At 41.9% G+C, this 26,196-nt stretch overlaps 1 protein-coding gene across 1 annotated transcript in view; it reads right to left on the bottom strand.

The window, feature by feature from the left end:
• SLC15A1 (solute carrier family 15 member 1) overlaps window positions 1-26,196 on the bottom strand; it is a 39,783-nt gene that overhangs the window by 13,023 nt on the left and 564 nt on the right. The window contains exons 2-15 of the mRNA XM_082218634.1: window positions 19,084-19,112; window positions 16,847-16,931; window positions 16,601-16,742; window positions 12,834-12,953; window positions 11,913-12,012; window positions 11,024-11,114; window positions 9,605-9,688; window positions 6,698-6,780; window positions 3,257-3,343; window positions 2,236-2,325; window positions 1,657-1,701; window positions 1,397-1,429; window positions 1,200-1,288; window positions 344-425 (exon numbers count right to left, since the gene is read on the bottom strand). Of these exons, the coding sequence (XP_082074760.1) occupies window positions 344-425; window positions 1,200-1,288; window positions 1,397-1,429; window positions 1,657-1,701; window positions 2,236-2,325; window positions 3,257-3,343; window positions 6,698-6,780; window positions 9,605-9,688; window positions 11,024-11,114; window positions 11,913-12,012; window positions 12,834-12,953; window positions 16,601-16,742; window positions 16,847-16,931; window positions 19,084-19,112 (1,160 nt within the window). The remainder of the gene's footprint in view (window positions 1-343; window positions 426-1,199; window positions 1,289-1,396; window positions 1,430-1,656; window positions 1,702-2,235; window positions 2,326-3,256; window positions 3,344-6,697; window positions 6,781-9,604; window positions 9,689-11,023; window positions 11,115-11,912; window positions 12,013-12,833; window positions 12,954-16,600; window positions 16,743-16,846; window positions 16,932-19,083; window positions 19,113-26,196) is intronic.

The raw sequence follows: 26,196 nt of genomic DNA, 5'->3' as shown, positions 1-26,196 counted from the left end.
ACTGAATTGTGGCCTTCCCTTCTCAGATAATTTTTGACCCTATTCAACTCCATGTTCTCCAAAGTGGTCTCTTGTTTTCCCCATAAATATAATTCACCCTATCTTTTCAGCATTCCCTCATATATGAATTCGCTAAGAAGGATATGGGGGGGGGGGTTGAGCGTGTTAAATATTTTCAAATTTTCATTGTATGCTTTATTTGCAGGATTTGGTATTTCTGTTTGTCTAATTTGTATAAACAATTTTTAATACTTCAAAATCAAACCTCTGTCCTTTGCCTTAGTGGTAAAAATGAAGACGAAAAGCTAAATGGTTAGGCCTTGCTAGATTTTTTTTTACTTACGTCTATCTGTACCTGCACCACAGCAGCAACGACAAATGCCAAAGCCGCCAACAACATGCCAACTGTCATCTTCCTCAGAGGGCTGGTGAAAGAAGATGGAGAAAGCAGATTTTCAGAAGCATACTTGGCTTGGAACAATGACAGGGAACTCTCTGAAACTCTCCAGATATTTGTTGGACTAGAACTCCCATCATCCCTGCTCACTGGCCGTGCTGGATGATGCTGATGGGAACTGCTGCCCAATAACATCTGAACAGCAACAGGTTCCCTGCCACAGTTTGAAATTTAAACCCACTGCTGCTTACAAGTCTTTGAAAATGATTAAAATTACCCCTTTGCACATTGTAAACTATCCCTGTGAGCATCTTAGAAATATTCTCCAGTAGTCCATGGGAAAATTACTTGCAAAGATGGAACTTATTAAATATCCCCATGGCTTTTAGGGTCTCTATAACACTAATTACTAGCCTAAATTCTCCAGAAAGCCACATTGTTTATAGCCTTTTCACTACATTATTTATAGCACTTAAGGAAGATGGCAGGCTCAAAGCTCATTCCGTCGACTTTCAGACATCACAAAATCTTCCCTTGGCATATGAAGCAATAGCCCATAGAATAAGTGCTCTAGTTTTAGTTATTGATGCTCAGCAATAAAGCCACATTTTTTTCCATTTGCCTGAGGGTAAGACCAAAATTCATCTGAAGATAATTTTCAGGAATTTTTTCGTTGTGCGGTTCTGCCTAAACTTTGGAGAGCAATTGTCATATTAAAAATGTTTTTAAATACCAACCCCACCTAATCTGTATGTTTTCCCCACTGCCGCCCAACTTGCTGAATTTCACCTCATTCACTTACGTGAAATTAATGTGACATTTCTTAATTAGAGGATAAACAACAGCATCTACAACTGGGACCATTATAACAATGAGGATTGGGTTTACAGTCTGTTGAGAGGAAAGGGGAAAAAACACGAGAAAGTTAATAACTTTCAAACAGCTTATATAAAGGTCGCTTGAAATAGCTGAAAACATAAATATAAAAGCTTACAGCACCTGCATCTGGTCTGGCTGAATCTGAACAGGGCCCTGGATAAAAAGAGAGAGGTGTATATCTTAGTTTTAAGGTACTTGTAAGTTGAAACTTTAAATATCCTTGCCCAATCTAGCCAAGAGTACCCATGCATGTACAGCTGAATCAGACCAAATTCTGTCTATTATTATTATTATTATTATTATTATTATTATTATCCAAACATACAACCTAAGATCTGCCCAGAGCTCAAGCAGCTGTGAAAGTTTAAGAAACAACTTACAAAATCTCCATCCATTGTTGTGGCCTGCAATGTCCATCGTGATCCCTTTGAAAGAAAACATTAGAAATTTCTTTTAAAAAGCAATTGTCACTAAATATCCTCAGGGTACAGTAAGTGTCTGCAGAATATCAAAAGTATTTGCTGTACTAGGACACCTTGTGTCCATGTTGAAAAGAACTATGGGTAAGAAACCGAATAAGTAATTTTATCAACAATGCCAAAAGGCAAGAACAACTAATTTTTAGAAGCTTTTGCCAGCCTATAGGCATACCAAAAATAAAAATAACACTCAGCAAATAACTTCTAAGTGGACAATCATAGGTGAAAAATCTGCTGTGCCTTCTCTCACACATAATCACGTATGTTACATCAGTTGACATATAATTAATTAATTTTTTTACAAGCAAGATTGTTCTGCCGGCTAAAACACCTACCAATAATAATGAAAAGTATTATAACAAAAATATTGAAAAAAATAAACAGTGCATATCCAACGATACATCATGACTTAGATGGGGTGGGGATAGGAGCTTTTAAAACACCTGAATAAATTGTTAACAACTTTCTTTTCAAAGTTACCTGCTGATCAAAAAGTGCCCAAAACATGGGAAGAGGAATATACAGGAACAGCACTCTTAAGACCATCTTTGTCTGGGCAATAAGTCGTTTCTATAACAAAGGAGTGAAACAAATCATCATAATAATTAAATACGAACATTTTAAGAATGAGGTTTACAATGAGATTAGAGAAGGTAACAGCACCCTTCAGAAATACCAGTGACCAACTCAAAGGCTAGGAAAGGAAGTTGTGGAAGCTGGATTTATTAATAGTCCATCTGGAGAACGGCCCATCCCCTTATCACAAAGCGACCGTCCTGTAACTCTTGATGTACGGGCCATGATCAAAATTATTGGAATACAGAGAGAGATAATCCCAGGCTTAAAATTATGTCAGAGGGTAGAGTCTCAGCCTAGGCAGAGCCCAAAAGTGCCAGAACAATACAGCTGATGAGATAACACAACCGACATACAGAATATAGGAAGCACATTTCCAACTGCGGCCAATTTGGACCACACATAATCTAGGTGGCACAAGGAGGAGACTACTGGTTCTATTTCAGAAACAATGCAGCATCTTTATCTACCAAAGACTGGATAGGTAAATTAAACACCAGATCTCCATTGCAGATTAGGCACAACTTTCTCAATTGCATTTATTGATTTTGATCTTCTGCTTCCCTTAGATCAGCTTAGTGACTTACTGGACATAGAAAGTTGCCTTACACTGTTTAAGGTCTTAAGTGACGCTTACGCACAGAGCCCTCTTTCTTTTAATTTGACACTAGTTCAAGCACTTATTTAAATCTCTGAACTGTGTGGATTCAGATCTTATTCAATGGCTGTTGCCTTTCCAATCAGCTGTAAATCCCTGTGTGATCTACTGGACTTGGAAGCAACAGGCAGAGAGATTTTACAAAGGGTTCAAGATGCCAGAAGTCATGGAATCTCCTTAAACTTTGCATTGTTAAGTATAAGGGAAATATGTCATATAAGGGGCCAGGTTTTTAAGCTCTCTGAACAGACAACGAGCACAACTTACATCATACTTCTCGCTAGCCCAGTCCAACCAGTGCTCCCTCTTGGGGTATTGCTTGCTGCGATGTCTAAATCTGTTTCCAATAGAAAACTGCAAAGACACCATTTACAATTGGTTAAACAAAGTTGTTGTTTCCCCCCAAAATTATTTTCACAAATTCTTGTGGAAAGGAAACTGCTTCCCAGCAGACCAAAATGCAAAATGAAGCAAAGACAGAAACTCTGCCAACAGGATATGGCAACTGTCATCACTGCCCACCTCCCCCTCCTTTCAAAGGGTTTACTGTAAACTGTCTGAGCTATTTTGGTAGATTTATTAATAACGTTGTTGCATTTTAAATGCAAATGTATTATTTTGTTTTTGTTTTTTTAAATAATATTTATTAAGAGTTTAAAAGTTACAAAAAAAGAAAAAGAGTTAAACAAAGCAAAGAAGCAAAAAGAAACAAAAAACAACACAATACAATGCAAGACAAATAAAACAAAACAAAGACCATTTTAAACAATTTCAATGTCATATCTTTCATTCACTTATTTCCACGACTTCCACATCAATTAATTATTTCAGCAATTCCTTTCCATCTTCCTCTGTTTTATATCCTATAATTATCTTAACACATTCTAACCTTATTTTATTCCCTTTAATGCTCAATTAATCTATTTATACTTAATTCCTTATAACATTTCTTCTAAAGCCACATAACTTCATTCCCACTTTGTTCTAACATTCATTAATTTTGCAATATTTCTATAAATAGTCTTTAAACTTCCAGTCTTCTTCCACCAGCTCTTCTCCCTGGTCTCGGATTCTGCTGATTCTCTCTGCCAGCAAAAAGCAGATGATTCACAACAAAATTTAGAGGTTTGGCAGGGCAAGTCCACCTCCTTCTTTAGCATCCGTTAATATCTTAAATTTTATTCGAGGCTTCCTGCCCTGCCATACAGATCTAGAGACATCCCTCTGCCACCTCCTGAAACAATCCCTCCCATCCAAAACATGCAATGTTTGAAACAAAAGCAACATCCCCGACCTCACCGCAACCCTCGTCCCCACCATAGCAACTCGGCCCAACAATAGCAACTTCCAATTTAGCCCTATTTCCAAATCCCCCTTGTCTTCAAGCCAACGTCCTTCACAGTTGCCCTTGAATAAATTCACATTTCTGGTGGTCATACTAACCCCCCAATACCTCTCTTTCTCAACCAATGTTAGTCCTATCTCCTCCTGAAACTCTATCAAGGTTTCCTTTTCCTCGGGTAGGGCTCTGATCCTCAATTTCATCTGTTTCTCTTTAAGTTCAGTCATATCAGGTGTCAGCTCGTATTCATCAAATCGTCCTTGTATGGATGGGACTCTCTCCCTCTCCAGCTGAATTACTTTAACTTCAGCAGTGAGAGTTTTCTCCTTAACTTCATCCGCAGTTTGCCGTATCAGGATAGATTCCTGTATCAATTTCTGGGTGGTTTCTGTATTGATATTCACCTTTTGTCCCAGGTTATTTAAACTTTCTACCATTAAATCATTTTTAATATTTGCAGCATCCACTTTCATATTTATCACATCCATTTTCTTGTGAAGCTGTTCTAGCGAATCATTTATTTTCACTAGTACAATCACTAAGGCCTCTTCTGGCGACATTCCGTCTTTCGCATCTGCCACAACACTCAATAGATTCAAGGTCAACTCACAGTCTCACGGTTTTTATCTTACAACTGGAAATTTCCCAGCCCAGATCTTATGTAGCCGCCAGTTTCAAGAACTTCCACTAGAGGGAAACAGTTTATATTTGTATTGATAAGTAATATCCTCTTAAAGCACAGTTCAAACGATCCCAAACTAATTTCAATTTTCAGTTACTTTCACTGCTGGAAACAGTAGAAACAATGTATCTTCTCTTATGCTAGCTGTCAACACGATCCAAGCACTGTCAATAAACGTCTCAACAAAACGTCGGACCTTCTAGCAGCCCGTTCCCAGGGTCCGAGCGGCGGTGTTTTACCTCTCTTGGTCTCTTCCGCAGGCAAACTCAGTTGACAACTTCCCTCCCCCCTCTTCTCCTGCCTCCAAGGGGGGATTATATTCTTTACTTATGGAAAATTAGTCTTTTACAAAAGGCTTTCCAAGACTTCAGCTTGCAGCCTCCATTGCTTCAGTCTATTTACAAAAGGGGAAGGTGGACTACCTGTATTGAACCTTCCCCGTTTCAATGCCAATTTAGACTTTTTTTTAAAAAAAAATCCAATTTTCCCAGTTAAGCTCTACTCACGGGTAGTTACTTTAGAGTTAAATTGTCCACAGGAAAAAGTCAGCGCTCTCCGACAACAGCTATGCGGCTTCGCTCCGTGGAAGAAGCAGGTGATTCGAAGCACCGCGCCGCTCACCCCACGTCGCTCCGGATCCCCGAAACCGGGTTTCCCTGCGAGTGGGGGAGGCGCAAAGGGTGCCCGCCGAATCCCACACTCACAGGCTTCTCCCGCCTGTGATTTTTAACGGGTCTCCGCCTTCGCCGTGGCGGCCAGACCCAGATTTCCACGGAGCTGATTCCTCCCGATCAGAGGAATCCAGCCATTGCCGGAGGCGCCTCCCTGGAAGTGCAAATGTATTATTTTGTTCTTCACAGAGTTATATCAGCAGAGACCTCAAAACCTCTGTTTTCTGTACTATATATATGTCTAGACGTAGGTGCTATTGGCAGCTGTTTGCTTTTTAAATATCGCTTTTCCACAATGTTCCAGACAATCTAGATCAGGGTTTCCGAATCTTGGATCTCCAGCTGTTTTTGGACTACAACTCCCATCATCCCTAGTTAGCAGGACCAGTGGTCAGGGATGATGGGAATTGCAGTCCAAAAACGGCTGGTGAGTTTCCCAAGTTTGAGAAATCTTTATCTAGATGTTCCTGACAATTCCAGAGTGGCATTTAGGAAGAACCTAGAAAAGTAATTCAAACTAAAACTAGACTCCTATGTTAAAGGCATTAATCTCTGTTAATCTTTCTATCATCTATCTATCTATCTATCTATCTATCTATCTATCTATCTAGAATTATTGTAGGGACTTATAATGTAATCCTAATGTTTGACTGGGTGCACAACATATCTTTAAAGGAAATTATTTTCCTCACATAATTCTGGGCCCTGTATTTCACCCCTCACAGTTACAGTTCTCAGCAAACAAACTACAGTGCCTAGAATCCTTCGAGGGGAGAAATGTGCTTCAAAGGTGCTTTAAAAGTATAGTGTATACACAGCATTTGAGTGGCATGACCACTCAACAAGGGCATTAACTTCAGTTTTAAACTGAAGTTAGTGTAACAAACTATTGTCTCTCTAGGATCAAATGCGGGGGGGGGGGGTGAAATAAAAAATAAATTATTAGAGACTTAATTTTGTGACACTTAACAGTTGTCCTTGAAAATGCTAGCCATGAATTGTATATTGCTTACCGTAATACATTTAGCAACTCGGACCATTACGTTGCCTTGAGGTTGAACTTTTTTGTACATTGTGCTTCCAACTATGAACACAACTGCAGAGAAAAATAAAGAACAGTAAGATTTGCTGAGGTTGTAGCAATCTGCGACAGGGCAAGACCATGCCATGCAAGGAGATCCAGGGTGCATAATAATAATAATAATAATAATAATAATAATAATAATAATAATAATAATATTTTTTTATTTGTACCCCGCCCATCTGGCTGGGTTTCCCCAGCCACTCTGGGCAGCTTCCAGCAAAACACTAAAATACAATAACCTATTAAATATTAAAAGCTTCCCTAAACAGGACTGCCTTCAGATGTCTTCTAAAAGTTTGGTAGTTATTTTTCTCTTTGACATCTGGTGGGAGGGCGTTCCACAGGGTGGGTGCCAGTACTGAGAAGGCCCTCTGCCTGGTTCCCTGTAACTTGGCTTCTCGTAGCGAGGGAACCGCCAGAAGGCCCTTGGCGCTAGATCTCAGTGTCCGAGCAGAACGATAGAGGTGGAGATGCTCCTTCAGGTATGCTGGACTGAGGCCGTTTAGGGATTTAAAGGTCAGCACCAACACTTTGAATTGTGCTCGGAAACATACTGGGAGCCAGTGTAGGTCTTCCAAGACCGGTGTTATATGGTCTCGGTGGCCACTCCCAGTCACCAGTATAGCTGCCGCATTCTGGATTAGTTGTGGTTTCTGGGTCACCTTCAAAGGTAGCCCCACATAGAGCGCATTGCAGTAGACCAAGTGGGAGATAACTAGAGCATGCACCACTCTGGCGAGACAGTCTGCGGACAGATAGGGTCTCAGCCGGCGTACCAGATAGAGCTGATAAACAGCTGCCCTGGACACAGAATGTACATTACATTAAGTTTATTTTGTCCACAGGCCATAAACATCAAATACAGTGTAGGTTATCAAGAGAAACCACAGCAAGAAACAGAGAGAGGAAGAAAGTAAGAGCTGGCACTGCACACAAAAATACATGCACACAGACTGAACATGAGAGTATTACAAAACCCATACACAATCAAAAATAGTTAAATGCAAACAATTTGAACTCATCTTCCTTTTAATAATTGTAACCTAATGTTGATGGTTACAGGGAGGGGGAGGATCCCTTTATCTTAGGGTTGGAATCTGTCATTAAAACTAATATGTAGAATTCATATCATATGAGTTTCCCAGGTGAAAATAATGTATTGAAGAAATAAAACAATAACTTATATTCCTGTGCAAATTACAATAGAGGGAAACGTTTCGACTGTAACACTTTGACAGGGACAAATTCTCAAGTGCCAAAAGGCAGTCTGGTAAATCAAATTTCCATAACGGCTGACGAAGTCACTTTAAGATCTAGTACAAAAATCACAGCGTTCAGAGTTTAATACTTTCACAGCTTAGCTCAGGTAGGAGCTGTGGCAAAGGAGTTCCTCCTCATTGACATCTAACTCATTTCTCCACCAAAAGCTTCACACAGGATGGCACTGTAACTGCCCGTAAGCATCAGCAAGAGATACCACTGCAAAATACAGAGGTTTAGGTCTCCACTGGCAGCACGAAGCATCAGGCCTTGTGACTAGTATCTGGATTCAGTGGAGGTTGGTTCATTAGAGCGAATGGGACCACTAACCTCAACCTGCCTTCTTACAACTAGTCTAAGGGGTGGCACTTCTTCCAGCTCCACATGGCCCTTGCAGAATTAAGCAGAGAGGAGGATGTAGACAAAACTGTAACTAGTTGCCTCTGCTTCTTGTTGGCTGTAGCGCCACCTGCTGTTGGTCTCCCCACCTTGTACCCAACCAATACCAATAGGCACCAACCACCACTACCTGGGTTGATGAAGCAAAGACCGAATGTGTGCCCCTGAGGATGTAGGACTGGCCACACACCCTTCTAACACCCTTTCCCCCCTTCAAATAAAGTCCTATCCTTGTCATCCTTCCACTTTCTTTACAGCTGTTTTTGTTTGCTAACTCTTTCCCCATCTCCTCTCAGTTCAACATAGCATGATATTCCTTCCCAACGACACACGTTTCATTTTTAGCCACCCCAGTTCTTATCTCCTCTCTCCCACCCACTCCTTCGTCAACACCACATTCCTCCTACTAAGTCTGACAGCTTCCCAAACATTAATTTAAGAACAGCAGATTCCTGGCGTGCTGCTCCAGAACGTAGTGTAATGTTAGGGTTTGCTCTCTAAAAGTTACAAAAAGTTTACAGTCTACTGAGCACTGCCTCACTAGAGGAACAGCCCTCATATTACAGACTAAGGCCGCAATCTGATGAGGAAGACCTATGCAGATGGGAAGATGAGGGAGTTGCTAATCCTTTCTGTCGAGAAAGTGGTCCAGTTGCTTTTACTTTAGCTGTGGAAAAGATGTGGGAGCCTGCCAATTTCAGAGCTGGATCTAAAATAATGCTTGCATGGATGCAGGCAACTTGCATTTCCATAGGTTATACACAGCTGATCCAGATAGGATGAAACAAGGAAGTGGGTACCAGAAAACCTATGGGTTCTATCCAGCTAAGTTCTACTCAGAATAAACCCACTGGAATGGACATAAGCCATCTCCATTAAATTCAGTGGGTCTACTCTGAGTAAATCTGATCTGATGATCAACAGAGAGATTGCATCCCATTTCTGATATTTCTATTTTAATAGTGCTACTACATGTTTTCTTTTTTAAAAAAACCTCTTTTTCAAAATTGCCATTGTCCATCCTACCCTTGCCGGCCTGCAGGTAAAAAAATGTTAAAAATCAATGAAGAAAGAGCACAATTGCTCCCTCTGGAACCCAGACTGCAACAAAATGCAGCAAATGAGAGTTAAAGCAAATACGACAGGTAAGTGGAAAATGAAAAAGCATTTGACTTACACAGTGCAACAGCCATTAGTATAGCAGGAACGCCGAATGCGAGAGGGTAACATTTTTGTCTGACGTGAATTCCACATTCCACCCCTAAATCGAATAAATAAATAGTATATATTATCATGACTCTTTCCTTGAGCAGAAGTCTGTGTAGGCTACATTTTACCCATCTACCTCTGTCTGTCTGTCTATCTATCTATCTATCTATCTATCTATCTATCTATCTATCTATTTTCTCACACATATTCAGAGTAACCACTATAGATATTTCTCAGGAGGAGTCTCATTTCAGATTTGCATGGGAGAGAGTAGAGATTCTCAGTGAGGTGTGGAAGCATGGTCTTCAATATATATTCAGGATTACATTGAGGAGGAAAGCCCTGTATTTTATGAACATTTGGTACAATGACTTTATGTTTACAAAGCCATAATGTTGATACTACTAACACTGGCAAGTTATCCTCTTTTTTCCCAGCCAAAAGATTTGTACCTCTGCCATGCATAGGCCCTTTTAAATGTTGCTAATGGTGGTCTCCTTACTATACGGAGCCGTTGGCTTGGATCCAACAGGACCCTGCAGAAGTGGAACGAGATCTTCGCCCGACAAAAGAGGTGTGTCTCCATTTTATGCCTCACAAATCTCCATGCTGCACCACACACTTGCTAGGCAGTCCCTTCACCCTCCTAAAATGTCTTTTTGGGTGGTGGGGTGGAGATAAGGAATTGTAGAAAGGAAGCAGCAGTGGAATTCTGTTCATGCAGCTCAGTGAAGGGGCCAGAGGCAGGGATGCTTCTAAGGAATAATCCTACCAATAACACAATGGCCTAACTCCTGCTGTGTCATCACTAAATGGCACCACTAAAACTTTTGTGTACACTTTTGCCCAGTCTCCTTGCCATCATTTCTTAAGGCTGCTCACAGACAACCTGTTCACTGCACAAAGTTTCTAGGGAGGTTAGACAACCCGGGCTATTTATTGGGAATTCACATTGATTTGTTTTGGGGAGGTTTGATGACATTTTGTCAAGCAAGTTATCTAACGTTTTCCAGTGCCGTCACTTTCCTTATCGCTAAAAGTCTAAATTTGTAGGGAACTTTATACTTGCACAACCTGAATTTGGTGGTATGTGATTGAATCCCATCTGAAAATACCATATTTCTGCGAATCTAATCTAGCCATCAAATCTAATGCACACCTCAGTTTTCAAAACCTTGAAACCCAAAAAGTATTATCTGGCGAATGTAAAGGCGCCATCAAATCCAATGCGCACCCTAATTTTCATGACGTAATTTGGCAAAAAAAAAAAAGTGTAAATTACATTCAAGTAATTACGGCAGTAGCAGTCTGGACACACCCTTAGAACCCTGACGTTGGTTGGTTAATATTCTCACACACACACATTAATTAGAAAAGCAATTTTCACCTCTAAGTATTGGTGTGATTATAGTAGAAAGAAGGCTTCCAGCATTAATGGACAGGTAGAATATAGAGAAGAACCTATTTCTTTGTTTTTCCTGAAATACAAAGGAGAACATTAGTGTAAAATATCTTTTTGGAAGCCTATTTTTGGAAAAGCACAAAGTGCAAAGTAATTGCTAATTCAGCTAATGGTCAGAGAATAATGACCAAGTGCTTGACTGTGTGGGCTTTAGTTTTTACAGTATATGCTCATATATGCTGGCATCTGTCTGTCTCAGGAGACAAATGTCCATCTGTACATGTGTGTGATTCTGTATGTGTGTGTGTGTATTTGTTTGTTTGCTTGCTTGTTTGTATACACACACACACATACATACATACATGCTTTTGCAAAACCACCATGATAGATTTTAAGAAGCAAATTCTACATTTCAATTTAGTGTTGTGACTTGGGTGGATTATTATTATTTGGACAGGACAGGGTTAATGGAACCATAATGACTACAAACTGATACTCCATAATAGCCGTTGGTAGAACTGCCCACGTCTTATGTTAGGGAAATTACAGGGAACTAGGTTAGGAAATGGTTGGAGAAAATTTCTCATCTTCATTCCTTCTCCTCCTGCACAGCAATACTCCAGCGAGATGGAGAGGACAAGGTAGGTGTAAGTGGAAAAAACTAGCAGAAACATTTTCAGATATGAGTTTTAGATGAAACAATGAGAAGGCAAGCTCTGGAAAGTGCCTTTGCGGAGCTGCCTATCTCTGGAGATCTGATGTGGCTCAACCAGTATGTTTGTAAATAAATTACAAAACGCCAATAAGCCTTTAGTGACCTTCCTCCAAATAAAAACAAAGCCCAATTAAGTGCCTCGCCTCTGGAACTTCTTACCTGATGATCCTCAAACTGGTCTCCACCAAAGGCTGCTACACAAGGCTTGATTCCTCCAGTTCCAAAAGCAATAAGGATCAAACCAACCATAGAGAAAGCACTGCAATAGCAGAAATAGATTAATAGTTGTTGTTTCACCCTTCACCATAAGGTCCCTGGGTATGCTACAACTATTTTAAATATACAAATATGCTCACAGCAAAGATTGCTCTTTTAAGAAACTGGGTTGTATGCTAGTAGGCAATCCAAATGCAAAGCAATCACATGTAACAGAGGTAAATGTGAGCATGCTGAGCTTCTCCATAAGTATACAGATATATAGGGTGAAGAGACAGTAGATCTGGGGCCTAGCACAGAAGACTCTGCCTGAGCTCCTTGAGTCACGACCTAATAATGCTGACCCATATTGTTCTCTGGTTTGCTGTTGCTGATTCGTTGAACGCACCAGTTTTTCCTCCTTTTGTATGTCTCTACTCTGACAAGAGAACTTCTGCTTACCTATGGTGCCTCAAGGGGCAAAAGTTAAAGTTAGTTTTCAACTGAATCTCCGTGTTGTGTATCTGGCAATAGGTTTTCAGGCATATGCAATTATTTTTCAAGCAGGTGACAGGATTATCTGACAGGATTGCGGAGATTACAAAAGTTCTACACCAAAAACAACATGTCTCACGCAGTTTTCAAGGCACGAACAAAATATGATAATTGAAACACTTCCTCCAAAGGATAGCTGCAGTTTTACTGAGATAGGAAAATAAAGCTCCTTGGACTTTGCCATGTGATAGGAGTCATATGGTCATGCAAAGAAAGGAACAAAGGCTGCAACAGTTCAAACCACAGTAAACAGAGGGTTTGTGGGTACACTGAACCACTCGATTCCAATTTGCACTTACAAGGAGAGCAGAAGTAACTGCTGCAACTTACATGGGAATTGCAACGTTATCTACACGACCATCCCCGTCTTGATCCAGCAAATCATGTATGGAGCCTACCGACAAGACCGCTTGCCCAATTGTGTACACAATCGACAAGGAAACAATGGTCCTGTTATGAAGGAAGGAGACAAAAGATGTATTTTTAATGACACAATCCCTTTATCTTTCTTGAATATGCTGCATTTTGCTTAGACAACTAAAGCATGACAACAAAGTGGTGAGCATGTTGTTGTTGAACATGAGCACTCCATGTCCGTTCAACATTTGTTTGCTGCACTACTTCCATGCTCAGTATCCTATTTTGCTCTGTATGTGAAGACAATATACCAAATATACCAATATACCAAATATGTACGGTGAACAATTAACTGCTCAGTCCTATCAACATCTGCTCAAAAGTAAGTCCAGTTGATTTTAATGGGGTTTAGCTCCAACTAAGGGTAATTCCACAGTTTAACGCAGGGGGTGGCCCTCCAGATGTGCTTGGACTCCAAGTCCTATCAGACCCAGTCAGCCTGCCCAATGATCAAGGATGATGGAAGTTGTAGTGCAACCATATCTGGAGGGCACTAGGGTCCTGCTCCTGCTTTATGGTTTCACTAAGGACAGCAGCAACGTATGTGTAGCAACTGTGTTTGCTATACAAATTGTAATAATCATGCCTATGCATATCCCTGGGACTCAAAATTTCTATGCACCCAGAGCAGTAGGCCTCTGTGCAAAACCCGTTTCCTGCTTTCAGATTGGATTTGCTGCATTGCAATTTTCTTCAGTTAAAAGAAAAACATCTAGGGATTTACTAAGCAATCATACTTAGCAGAAGGTAGGAAAAGTACTATCATATAGCTAGCTCAAAAAGAAAATGCAAAACACAGCATTCAGGAAGAGAAACTTCTTTTCTCAGGAAAACATTTCAGGAAGATTGGAATGTGCCTTATGGTCCATCTAGCTTCGTGTTGACTTGACAACACCGACTGACATCGCCTCTCCAGGTTTTCCTAGTCTTTCCTGGAGAAGCAGAGAACTTAACCTGGGACCTTCTGCATGCAATGTGTTCTACCACTGAGCTACAGCCCTTTTCCTGACCAAGGTGAGTCATCATGTTGGAAAAAGGGATAGAAAAATGTGCTGATTATTATTTGTAGGTTATTCAATGCTACAGTAATGACAGCATGACCTACAACGTATTGCACCTTACGTAATTGGCGCTGTCCAATTTTTACATGCAACAGGTATCACCCATGGCATCTACTCTCTCCCACAAAACTGGAACGCCCAGTCTAACTGAGTAGAGAGGAACTTCAAGACACACTCCTACTCACACAGGGTAAAACCGAGCAGGGACTGGCAACATGAGACCTGAACATTTCTTAATTGTTGTGGCCAACCTGCCTGATTATAATAGTTAACAAGCTCTTGTACACATCCTCTCTCCGATACAATTGTTTGGCAATCTGCACTTCAGTTTCTATTTGTATAAGATACATAGATATAGATAGAGAGAGAGATGATAGATAGATAGCATTCTTTTTTTTAAAAAAATAAGCTAATACATTTTATAAGTAAAACAAAAGTATGATGCCACATCCCAAATGCACAAAACCAACTATGATACATGCCTGAGTTGCAAGCTGAAATGTGGAACTTATAAAAAGGTTTTACAAATACTATTAACTACTAAGTAACTAGTCTCATAGGGACACAGGTGGTGTTGTGGGTTAAACCACAGAGCCTAGGACTTGCCAATCAGAAGGTCGGCGGTTTGAATCCCTGCGACGGGGTGAGCTCCCATTGCTCAGTCCCTGCTCCTGCCTGGCAGTTTGAAAGCACGTCAAAGTGCAAGTAGATAAATAGGTGGGAAGGTAAACGGCGTTTCCGTGCTCTGCTCTGGTTTGCCAGAAGCAGCTTAGTCATGCTGGCCACGTGACCTGGAAGCTGTACACCAGCTCCCTCGGCCAATAAAGCGAGATGAGCGCCGCAACCCAAGGTCAGTCATGGTCAGTCATGACTGGACCTAATGGTCAGGGGTCCCTTTACCTTCGCTAACTAGTCTCATGAGACTTCAAAGCTTACATAATTTCATTTCCATGTAGGAAAGAAAACAAAACAAAGTTACAGCTTACTTTTTTTATTAAAAAAATACACATTGGCCTAGTTCACATGTCATGCTAATCCAAACTATGGCTTAGCATTGGCATGCAGCCTTCAGGACTCAAGGTTTCAGCCACCTTACTGCTTCTCGGTCATTCTGTCATTGTACCAAACTAAGCCATGGTTTGGCGTGTTGTCTGAATCTAGGCTTGTGGTTTAGGTGCCCTGGATAAACCACAAGCCATCAACCATAAGACCAACCCTCGTTGGTCATAGCTAGTCTGGTTTCAGACAACACACTAAGGTTACATATACACATTCATTATCGAATCAATGGAGATGGAGCACTTGGGGATTCTTTTCTATGCAGTACAAATGCAATCTAAACTCCATTGCATATTTTTGCCCATGAAAAGTGCATCTTGAGAAACTGGTTTCATTCTGAAAATACAAGCTCATAGCAGATTGCATCTACACTGCCCCAGTGTGTCCTTTTGAAAACAGATATATGCACAATCCCCATGTCCTGCTTCATTCACTAGGGGCACAGAGGAAAAGACATGGATAACCTAATCAAGGGGAGGGTTTTCAAACTGTGTATTGAGTAATCACACCAACCCTTGTGAATGGCAGGTTCTAGAATCGACCTACATTAAAAGCAACACATTGAGGGCAAACATGAATGATTTAAAGTTTGAGGAAAGCTACATTTTTGTGCTGGAAATTGATTACTGTGTATGCAGCCTGTTAAGCCATGGCTTCGCTCAGTGCAGCAGCAAAACATCCAGGAAAAAGTAAAAGCAGCTGCCATCTCCTCTATGGAAGCCTGCATATCTGCACATCTACATGACAGCTTAGAATGATGTGCCCAGGCCAATGCCTACATCTTTATAGAAGCAAAACAGACAGAAATTCAATCTCATTGTCTTCAACCCAAGGAGAGGTAGATTTGGTGGATTTCTGCCTGCCTTGCTGTTGTCATTAGCGCACAGCATCTGCCTGGAGGTTAACAGGGAGAAGTAGAAGCTCTACTTCATCTTAGTATTAGGCCAAAGCTTTTGTTAGCTCCACAAAAGCTCCTTTCCCCATCTTTCAGACATGTGTGTATATCTAAAAAGGTAAAAAGGTAAAGGACCCCTACATAGTTAAGTCCAGTCAAAGGCGACTATAGGGTGCAGTGCTCATGTTGCTTTTCAGGCCGAGGAACTGAAAAGTTTGTCCACAGCTAGCTTTCCGGGTCATGTGACCAGCATGACTAAACTGCTTCTCACACAAGGGGACACCATGACGGAAGCCAGGGAGCACAGAAACGCCGTTTACCTTCCCACCACAGTGGTACCTATTTATCTACTTGCCCCGGCATGCTTTCGAACTGCTAGGTTGGCAGAAGCTGGGACATAACAACAGGAGCTCACCCTGCCACACAGATTCAAACTGCTGACACCAGAAAGCTGGTGGGACCCCAGCTACTCACCCCATTAATTTGCCTACAGGCATCTATACATAGAAATTAATATGTGTACATTTTATATAAAGCAATGTCACAGGCCTCTGTGCCCAGAGTTCTTTTAAGTAATGCCCCTTCGAATGAAACAGCTTGACTCTCTTCACGCAATTCAGATGCGTCTTCTGCAGAATTATTCTGGTATTCTAAATTGCACTCACTTGAACTTTCCCAGCCAGGAATCGGCTACAAGCGCTCCAAGGATAGGTGTGAGGTAGCAGAGGGCAACAAATGTGTGGTAAATGGCTGTAGCAAGATTGTCGTTCCAGTTGAGAAAATACTTGAAGTAGAGCACAAGCACAGCTATGGAAAGAAAACAAGGAGGGTAATTAGGGAAAGGCGGGAGGGGAGAAAGCGCTCAGTCACTATATCCACAAGCATCCAGCAGAAGTAAAGCCAAAAATCACCTCGCATTCCATAGTAGGAGAATCTTTCGCAGAATTCATTGATGACTATGAAGAAGATGCTGAGCGGGTAGCCAAAGCAGCCGGGCTGATGGAACAGAAAATCAAAAGAAGATTAGCTTGAATAATTAGGACATTTCATGGGAGAGGTGGACGACTGAAATATATACTATCACAGCGGAACAAGATAACAGAAACAGATTTGGCTGGAGAACAAACAAGAACAAGAACAACACAACCCACACCTATTTCTGCAACAAACAGAAAATATGGATTCTTTCACTCACACACTTCTTAGGCCTTGTTCTCTTTGGAGAGCAGAGTCCAAGTTTGAGTGGACCCACCTAAGTGGACCTCCTCCAGGTGACCTTGGGTCAGCATCAGGTCGCTGAGTCCCAGAGCAGCCATGTTAATTTCCCACATTGTAGCCCATTGTGGGAAATGAAGATGGCAGCCCCCAGACCCAGATAATCTTCTAAAGGGGAACACAGGGGGTGGGGAGAGTGGCAGGCATCAGCCCATTGGCTGCTGCCCAGAGATGTAGGGCTGATGTCAGGCATTCTGGATAAACTAATGATTGAGGCTACAATCCAACCCATTGATTAAGTATACTAAGGCCTTTTTAAAATTATTTCAATAGGCCTGAACGTGTCCAACTCAGAGCTAGATTGTGCTAAGAGAATGTACTTTTTGCTGGAATCTGTGGGCAAGTATTTTGCTTGTTGGAAAAATAATGCAATTCCTCCCTTGACAGCCCCGGTAATTGTTTTGTGTTGGGTTGTTGTTTTTTTAAAAAAAGATCAGCTACAGAATACTAATTGATGGAAAAATATAAGACAATTTTTCTACCTATAAAATACTGTGACTGCTTTTTAAAAATTAAATATTTAAATGCCACATTGTGTAAACAACTGGAGGATCCCCTGTTTTGCCACACCCATAATTTTCATGATACTTTCTAAGGCCACGTGCCAATGTACGTGTTAGGCTTTGCATGGGTAAGCCTGGGCCAGACATGAAACATCAAAGCAGTTACAAGCTTGCATCAATACAATCATGTTTCCAGAAATTCTGGTACATCAGACAATGATTGCATTGCTTAAACATTAACTGATAAGATGAACAGGTAATGGCTGTCAGGAATTGTCAGAGCGTCCTTCCTCATCCATTAATATGAAAAACGTGTAGGCAGGGCCCAGAAAATGATGTGAAAGTGTGAGGTGCAGTTTCACCCCTGGAGCAAGGCTGGCCTAGAGGCCTAGGGAGCAGCTGGATGGGAAACAAACTACCTACACATGCTGCTCCGAACTTCATAGGAAAAGATCGTGACATGCTCATCTAAGAAATACAGTTTAGATTTGTGGTTGCTGCTCTGTTTGTATGGTTCTAAGTAGCCTTTTCCATTCATTTCCTACCCTCCAGAGCAGGAGAAAACAAGCTTGCTCCATCTTCCATGTGACAGCCCTTGAGATGCTGGAAGATGGCTATCATATCTCCTCTCAGTCTCCTTTTTTCCAGGTTAAACATACTGAAATATACTAGGAGTCGAGAGTGGATTTCATGCTCTTTATTCAGCTCATAGTGGTGAGGAGGAATGGAAGCTCCCCCACAATATCTGCTTTATATACATTATTTACACAATGGGCTGCACGTGATTGGCTAATTCCGGGATTCTCCTGTAGGCCAATCAGGTTGTGGATTCACTTCTACCTGGAGCTGGATTGGGTGGCTCCTGCGGACCAATCATACTGCTGCATTGTTCTAGGACCAATCAGGCTGCTGCATTTTGGATCCTATTGTTCTAGGACCAATCAGACTGCTGTATTTTGGATCCTATTCAACTCAGTATATAACACATACCCAGGTCATTCAACATTTCCTTATTCCATTAAGGTTTTTTAAGATGTGTTCTATTGCTTCTAGGAGAGCATTGTGCTTAAATGTCAGCAAATGTTTAATTGAAGAGAACTGCAGATATGTGGAGCAATCACCAAGAACAGCATCTTATCTGTGCTTGCCACTCACTCTTGCAGTACTGGAGACATGAGCAAGGAGCTTTATAAATCATATTAGTAGTAATGGGAAATAGTGATGGAAGCAGTTGATTAAAAAAAAAAGAATCTAAGTTACTTAAGACTTTCTAGACATGTTCTAGGCAAAATTCAAGTGTACTCGCAACACATGCACATACACAACCCACCCAAACTAAAGCTGCCAAATTGTGCAGCACAAGCACTTACCGAACGGCTTCGAGGTCCTGTATTTTTCTCTGCAATGAGACAGGGGTGAGGGGAATGGTGGAGAAAAAGCAATAAGTAGCCTGAATAAATTTAATAGTAGAATGAACACACATTATTTTAATTTACTGTTGAGGAAATTGGATTTAAGCCACATTTTTGTATAGAGACATAAGGACCAAATATGAAATTAAGGGCCTATGAAATGCATGAAGTATAATAAATGCCATCTAGCCACAGGTTCCATATGATAGGATAAAGGTAAAGGTAAAGGGACCCCTGACCATTAGGTCCAGTCGTGGCCGACTCTGGGGTTGCGGTGCTCATCGCTTTATTGGCCGAGGGAGCCGGCGTACAGCTTCCGGGTCATGTGGCCAGCATGACTAAGCCACTTCTGGCGAACCAGAGCAGCGCACGGAAACGCCGTTTACCTTCCCGCCAGAGAGGTACCTATTTATCTACTTGCACTTTGATGTGTTTTCAAACTGCTAGGTTTGCAGAAGCAGGGGCCGAGAAACGGGAGCTCACCCCGTTGCGGGGATTCGAACCGCCAACCTTCTGATTGGCAAGCTCTAGGCTCTGTGGTTTAACCCACAGCACCACCCGCATCCCATATGATAGGATAAAAAGGTGTAAAAGATTAAAAGATGTAGAGGTCTATTATAAGTAGATTTGCTCATAATTCACACATTAATCTTGTAAAATATGTGGAGCGCACAGCAAATTCATGTGTAGTATTCCTACACAGCAGAAATAGCACACACACATTTGAATGTGATCCACCACTGATCAACTCTAAGTAATCCTCTCTATCTCTCCCTTCAACCAACTCACTGTGGTTTCCACATTTACTCACTATTATAAAGATATAGCAGGCAGGCATGATCAAGAGCTCAAAATCTCTTTGCCTTAAAAATGTGCAAGTATTTATGCCAAGCTCATATTCCAATATTTATTAAGAGGTGTAAGCACACACATACAAAATTCTTAACCAAGACTGAATTCCCACCGTTTAATTTTGTACGTAACCAAATATCAGCCTTGTGAATTTACCAATTTGCTTGAGACTCACTCCCCCCCCTGCAACTCCACTCCAATATCTGAAATGGTGCCCAGTAGAATCTACTGGGGTTGTCAATAAAAGATATCCCATTTTTAAACAGGAGTTACAGAGACTGGAGAACAGATGTGATTGGTCTTCCTGACCTGCTAATGCAATGTAAGTAGTCATCATATGTGCAATGCTCTCTGCTTTCATTTCAACTGCAGCGCTCCCACCCTTCCCTATTTTCATTAAACCTTTAATTTGTTTGTTTATATTAGGGATTTCAATTTTAAAGAAGAGATAGTTGATCAGCGTTGTTGATGTTGTTTCTGATTTTGGGCTACCTTCCCAGGTTGATGAGCCCCATCTGCCCCTCACTTCCCTTCTTGACTGTTGGACCCACTATTGGTCTCATCTGCTTAGTCCACCAGGGGATGGGAAATAAAGGTGTTTTGACATAATAAAATTTAATTAAAATTTAAATTAAATTAAAAGAAGATGGTTGTGTGGACACTCAGCACACAGATTATGATGCACTTTTCACATTTAATGTGTGATACTTGGAGTGCAATAGTCAAATTTGGTTGCCCTAAGCACTTTTTCAATTCTGGAATTTTAAAGCTACATTTTTATTCCATTTTTATTTTTATTCCAAACTTGCCCTTCCAGGAGTGGTCTGCTCCAAGGAATGGTCTCCCCTTTTTATCCTTGCTGCTTCAGAGATATGCACAATTAATTATATAGCCTTGTACGGGACACTGTGCAGTTTCTTATCATTGCTATCTCTTGCCATGCATTGGCCCTAATCCAACTAATGGTAGCAGTTATAATTAAGTACCGCTGGAATCAAACAATGGGTTTTCATTAGTTAGCGGTGATGAATTTGCCCCTAGTATTCCAATGTCTTAAGTACAGGTAATATGTACCTGTGACAGAATGACTTCTTTGCTTCCGGAAAGTGAGACCTCTAAAGCAGGGTAGCGAACCTGTGGCACTCCTGATGGCATTAGGCTCCAATACTCATTGGGGATAATGGGAGTTATAGTCCAACATCTGAAAAGAAGTTTTTCAACTTCCGGCTAAGTTTGCCCATTGTAAATATCATGGGAATAAAGAAATTAAAGTATATGTCACCTCAGGCTTTTAAAAGTTTGCATGACTAATGTCAGCACTTATTGTGCTACTATGTACCCAGCTTCATTATCTTGTAGATAAGACTCTAGAACAAGAAGGATTTGTACTTTAGCATCCTGATTTGTGAAATAAGCATATTTCTATCACAGCTATATTCTTGGCCACAAGAGAAAGCTATTGCAGCTATTAACATGTGGTCCAGAGTTCATAAACAACTGGCAGTACTGTTAGCTAATCTTCAGACATAACACAGAAGAAGAAAAAATGAAAAAATACTTGGTGGGACTAAGGACCTACTCAGACTTCCACTTCAGTGCATTGTGCCCATTGGAAAAACTGCTATTCTGTTTCCATCTCATTTGGTCCATGATGAGGTAGTTCTGTACATCCCTTCATAGATGCAAGAACCAGCTTTTGCACGAATTTGCAAAAACTGATAAAAACAAACAGCTGGAACACACTTGAGTGATAATGCAAAACTGATGGTGCTTAATCACTCCTGAGCATCCTATCAGGCAAATTCTGATTTTCAGATAATGGGACCTAAATGCACAATAAATGTTTCAAGCACACAATCACCTCTTCTACTTAAAACAACAAAACAAAAGTGTGTTCCTGTGTACAAAGGAAAGATACATCACTGATTGCCAGTTTCCATCTTTACCACAGATGAACAGTTTGCCTCTGGGCTGAATGGCCTTTTCTGCACTTGCAAATGGAAGTGTCAATATTTGAACATGCACAATATGAATCAGTGCAACACTGCTGCACCGATATGGGAAATACAGGATGGATTTAAGTATTCCTGTGCAAATGGATAGAATTAGCTACAAAGGGAATAGCAATGGCATAGAGTTCACTGTTACCAAGGTCAGAAAAAACTAATTTCTAACTTGGTTAATATTAAGACTGCCTAGTTTCTCTTTATTCCTGTTACAATTAGCAAGGAAGTTGCAGTTTCACCTAAGGATGGAGACAATAAAAGCAGGCATCCTCCACCCTCAGGAGATGCTGATCAGGTTTGCCATGCCTCTTCTCAGTAAGCCTTGGGGTCTGGTACCTAAAAGAGCCTGATTTAAATGTTTACTATCTTCTCCTACCTTCTCTTTTAAGACTCTGATTAGATGCAGATTCATGATGTTATTGCAAAAGTTTCAATCCCCACCATGCTTTGTTTACCATCTAGTCTGATTAAGAGTTCTGGAGAACTCAAAAGCTTGGACACTACATCACAGTGTTTAAAGGTAAAGGTAAAGGGACCCCTGACCATTAGGTCCAGTCGTGGCTGACTCTGGGGTTGCGGCACTCATCTCGCTTTATTGGCCAAGGGAGCCGGCATACAGCTTCCGGGTCACGTGGCCAGCATGACTAAGCCGCTTCTGGCGAACCAAAGCAGCGCACGGAAACACCGTTTACCTTACCCGTTTACCTCACCGTTTACCTATTTATCTACTTGCACTTTGACGTGCTTTCGAACTGCTAGGTTGGCAGGAGCAGGGACCGAGCAATGGGCGCTCACCCCATTGTGGGGATTCGAACCATTGACCTTCTGATCAGCAAGTCCTAGGCTCTGTGGTTTAACCCACAGCGCCACCCGCATCCCATCATGGTGTTTGGGTTGGCCTAATAAAGGTCTTTCCTTGACATGGACTTACTTGTAGTAAGTCCCTCTAAGTTCAGTGGAGCTTCCTGCCTTAAAAGTATTATTTAGATTGTAGCCTTAACTCAATAGTAATATGGTCCAAATACCTCTCTCTGGGCACATGTGGATATACACACCCACACACCATAAAGGTATACATTCTGGTTTTTAAAATACACACTGCATCTGTTTTTTAAAAAATGTTATTAAAAATAAATTAAACACTAATATATGAGTTAATAAAAAGTATGTATCACAAGAACACACCTTCAGACATTTAGTTGCACTTCTAAAACCACATGCATTGTCAGAATAGGCTTCACTGGACACAAGTGAGATGTCTTTTTGGAGTCAAATGAAGCTAAACTCACCCCTAGGGTTGTCAACTTGTGGGTGGGGTGGAGGAAGGAAAGAAAGACAAGGTAGGTTGCTTTGGCCTCTTTCTCAGAGTCTTGTTATGCAGAAACCATCAGGTTTACCTTTTTGCTTCATGGCTAAACATCACCACCTATTTATTACAGGAGGCCTAGCTGCTCTTAAAGGAGCAGCAACAAGAGAGTTGGCAAAGCTACTTGCTCCAAAGATGAGGAATGAAACTGATTCTCCACCCCTTCCCTGTGGAAACACAGTGACTGAAACAAGTGTCACTCATTTAATCTGAGTCTGTTTTGCAGCTGTTAAGGGCATAGGAGCCCTGCCAGGAAAAGGTGGTAGCAGTTGCATGCACTAATAGCTAATTATCTTAAGATCAGCACATTAGCCGGACAACAAGCTCATCAGCCCCCCAGTTTCTTTCAGTTGGCTATTTACTTAACCCTTCCGTTTTCATGCCAAATCAGTATTTGTGTTGATCTTTTTAGAAAAACAACTCACTTAACTGAAAGTATAAAGGAACAAGAAATAGCTCTCTCTTTAGTATCCATATGAACTTCTGAATACATGAATACCAATGACCTAAATATGTTGATGTGACACACCCCTTTTCTGCATTTCATTATAGGCTGTTGCCTCTAAGTGCAAGAGTGAGTTTAAACTTGATGCGCCCAAGCTCTGGTGAAAACCGGGACTGCAAACCTGTAGTTGGGAGTAGCTGCCAGAGAGCCATGTAAATACAAGGAAAAGGAATGTTGTGACACCTTGAAGACTGACAATAGATTATGATGACATGAGTTTAGGACTAGGAAGCTGCCTATATCAGGGCCAGATCACTGGCCCATCTTTTTCAGTACTGCCTGCAGTGACTGATGAATGACAAGCAGTGTTGGGGGCTAAACCTTTGCATAAGAAGCCGTGGTTCTGCCTTTGAGCTTTGTGGACCAGAGTCCATTGAATCAGACTCTAATCTGGGAAAGTTATAAACCTGTTAATCTTTTAAAGGTGCCACTTATGTGAGAGGAAGTTGCAAGACCAGGGGTTCCCAACCTGTGGTCCACAGGCTTTCTTCAGCAACATGTCCTCATTAAATATTCACATTGATCTATTTTTAAACTGTGTTGTTGTTGCTGCTGCTTTTATTTCTCAAACTGTATTTTATTGCATTACAATTCAAAGTCTTTGGAATGCTAATGCAACAAAAGAAAACACTATAAGAAATGAAAGCAGCAGCAAAAATGCAATTATAATTCACAGAGTGTCCGGCATGGCACATTGCAATTGCTACAACAGGCGGATAAGCGATTAAGCGGTCCTCCAAAAAAAACCTCAGCAATATTCAAGCAGTTTGAGAGCTGCTGTCCTTGATTTCAGAAGCGCAAGCCACCTCTCCCACCACGTCTCCAGGCCTCTAAGAAGCATGCCTGGCTTTAGACTGCATGGTGCTCTCCAAATATTGCTGGACTTCCAACTCCCTTCGGCCACAGCCAGCATGCTTGATGGCCGAACATGGTGGGAATTGTAGTCCAGCAACATCTGGAGGGCACCACGTTAGACTCATGGAATTGTAGAGTTGGAAGGGACCCTGATGGTCATCTAGTCCAACCCCCTGCAATGCCCAACGTGGGGCTCAAAACCACGACCCTAAGATTAAAAGTCTGATGCTTTACCGACTGAGCTGTTCTTGTGGGGGCTCCAAAGCACCGTTCAGCTGCCTAGAAAGCAGAGCAGACCCTCATCGGAAGAGAACTGAGCGTCAAACGAGGCCAGCAAACTCCTCTCGTTGTCCTTGGAAGCCTGCGCTTGCCCGCAGACAACCTGAGAGCTGGCTTGCTCAGAAAGGAACTTTTTTGTGGGGTGTCTCTCTTTCTCTCCCCACCCGCAGCCCAATATCCCCAGGGCACTTCTGCTCTGCTCCCAGGCATCTGAGAGTCCCTTCTCACGGTTTCGTGTGGGACGCGGGTGGCGCTGTATGTTAAACCACAGAGCCTAGGACTTGCCGATCAGAAGGTCGGCGGTTCGAATCCCCGCGATGGAGTGAGCTCCCATTGCTTGGTCCCTGCTCCTGCCAACCTAGCAGTTCAAAAGCACGTCAAAGTGCAAGTAGATAAATAGGTACCGCTCTGGTGGGAAGGTAAACGGCGTTTCCGTGCGCTGCTCTGGTTCACCAGAAGTGGCTTAGTCATGCTGGCCAAGAAAGCGAGATGAGCACCGCAACCCCCGAGTTGGCCACAACTGGACCTAATGGTCAGGGGTCCCTTTACCTTTTCTCACGGTTTCAACCAACGCGCCCATGCACCATTTCAAACACGTTTCCCGCCTTCACCCCAAAGAATCTTGGGAACCGTAGTTTGCCCCCTCGCAGGGCTGCAGATCTCAGAAAGCTTGGCAAACTACAGTTCCCAGGATTCTTGTTTGGGGTGGGGTGGGAGCGTGGATCAGTCAGGGATACAGTTACGGGGAGGGGGGAGGCATCTCTTCCCTTTTCTTGGGGGGGGGGGAGAAGAGACCTGTTTCAGCGGTTCTCAACCTGTGGGTCCCCAGATGGACTACAAATCCCATCATCCCTGAGCTCTGGCCTTGCTAGCTAGGGCTGATGGGAGTTGTAGTTCAACAACATCTGGGGATCCACAGGTTGAGAAAGGCTGAACTGTGGTATGTGAGATGGGGCTTAACTGCCCCCCCCCCAATATTTTATTCAAGTTGGAAGAGGGAGGGAGGGAAGGGAGGGAGAGGGAGAGCTCAACCTGTGGGTCCCCAGACGTTGTTGGACTACAACTCCTATCATCCCTCAACTCCCATCTTCCCTGAGCTCTGGCCTTGCTACCTAGGGGCGATGGGAGTTGTAGTTCAACAACGTCTGGGGACGCACAGGTTGAGAAAGGCTGTCTGAAATGGGCCTGAGTCAGAACCCGGCGCTCGT

The sequence above is a fragment of the Podarcis vaucheri genome, assembly GCF_965113315.1.
Source record: "Podarcis vaucheri genome assembly, chromosome: 4".
NCBI classification, from domain to species: domain Eukaryota; kingdom Metazoa; phylum Chordata; class Lepidosauria; order Squamata; family Lacertidae; genus Podarcis; species Podarcis vaucheri.
The sequence above is the reverse complement of the archived record's forward strand: the minus strand, read 5'-3'. Positions and strand labels throughout refer to the sequence as shown.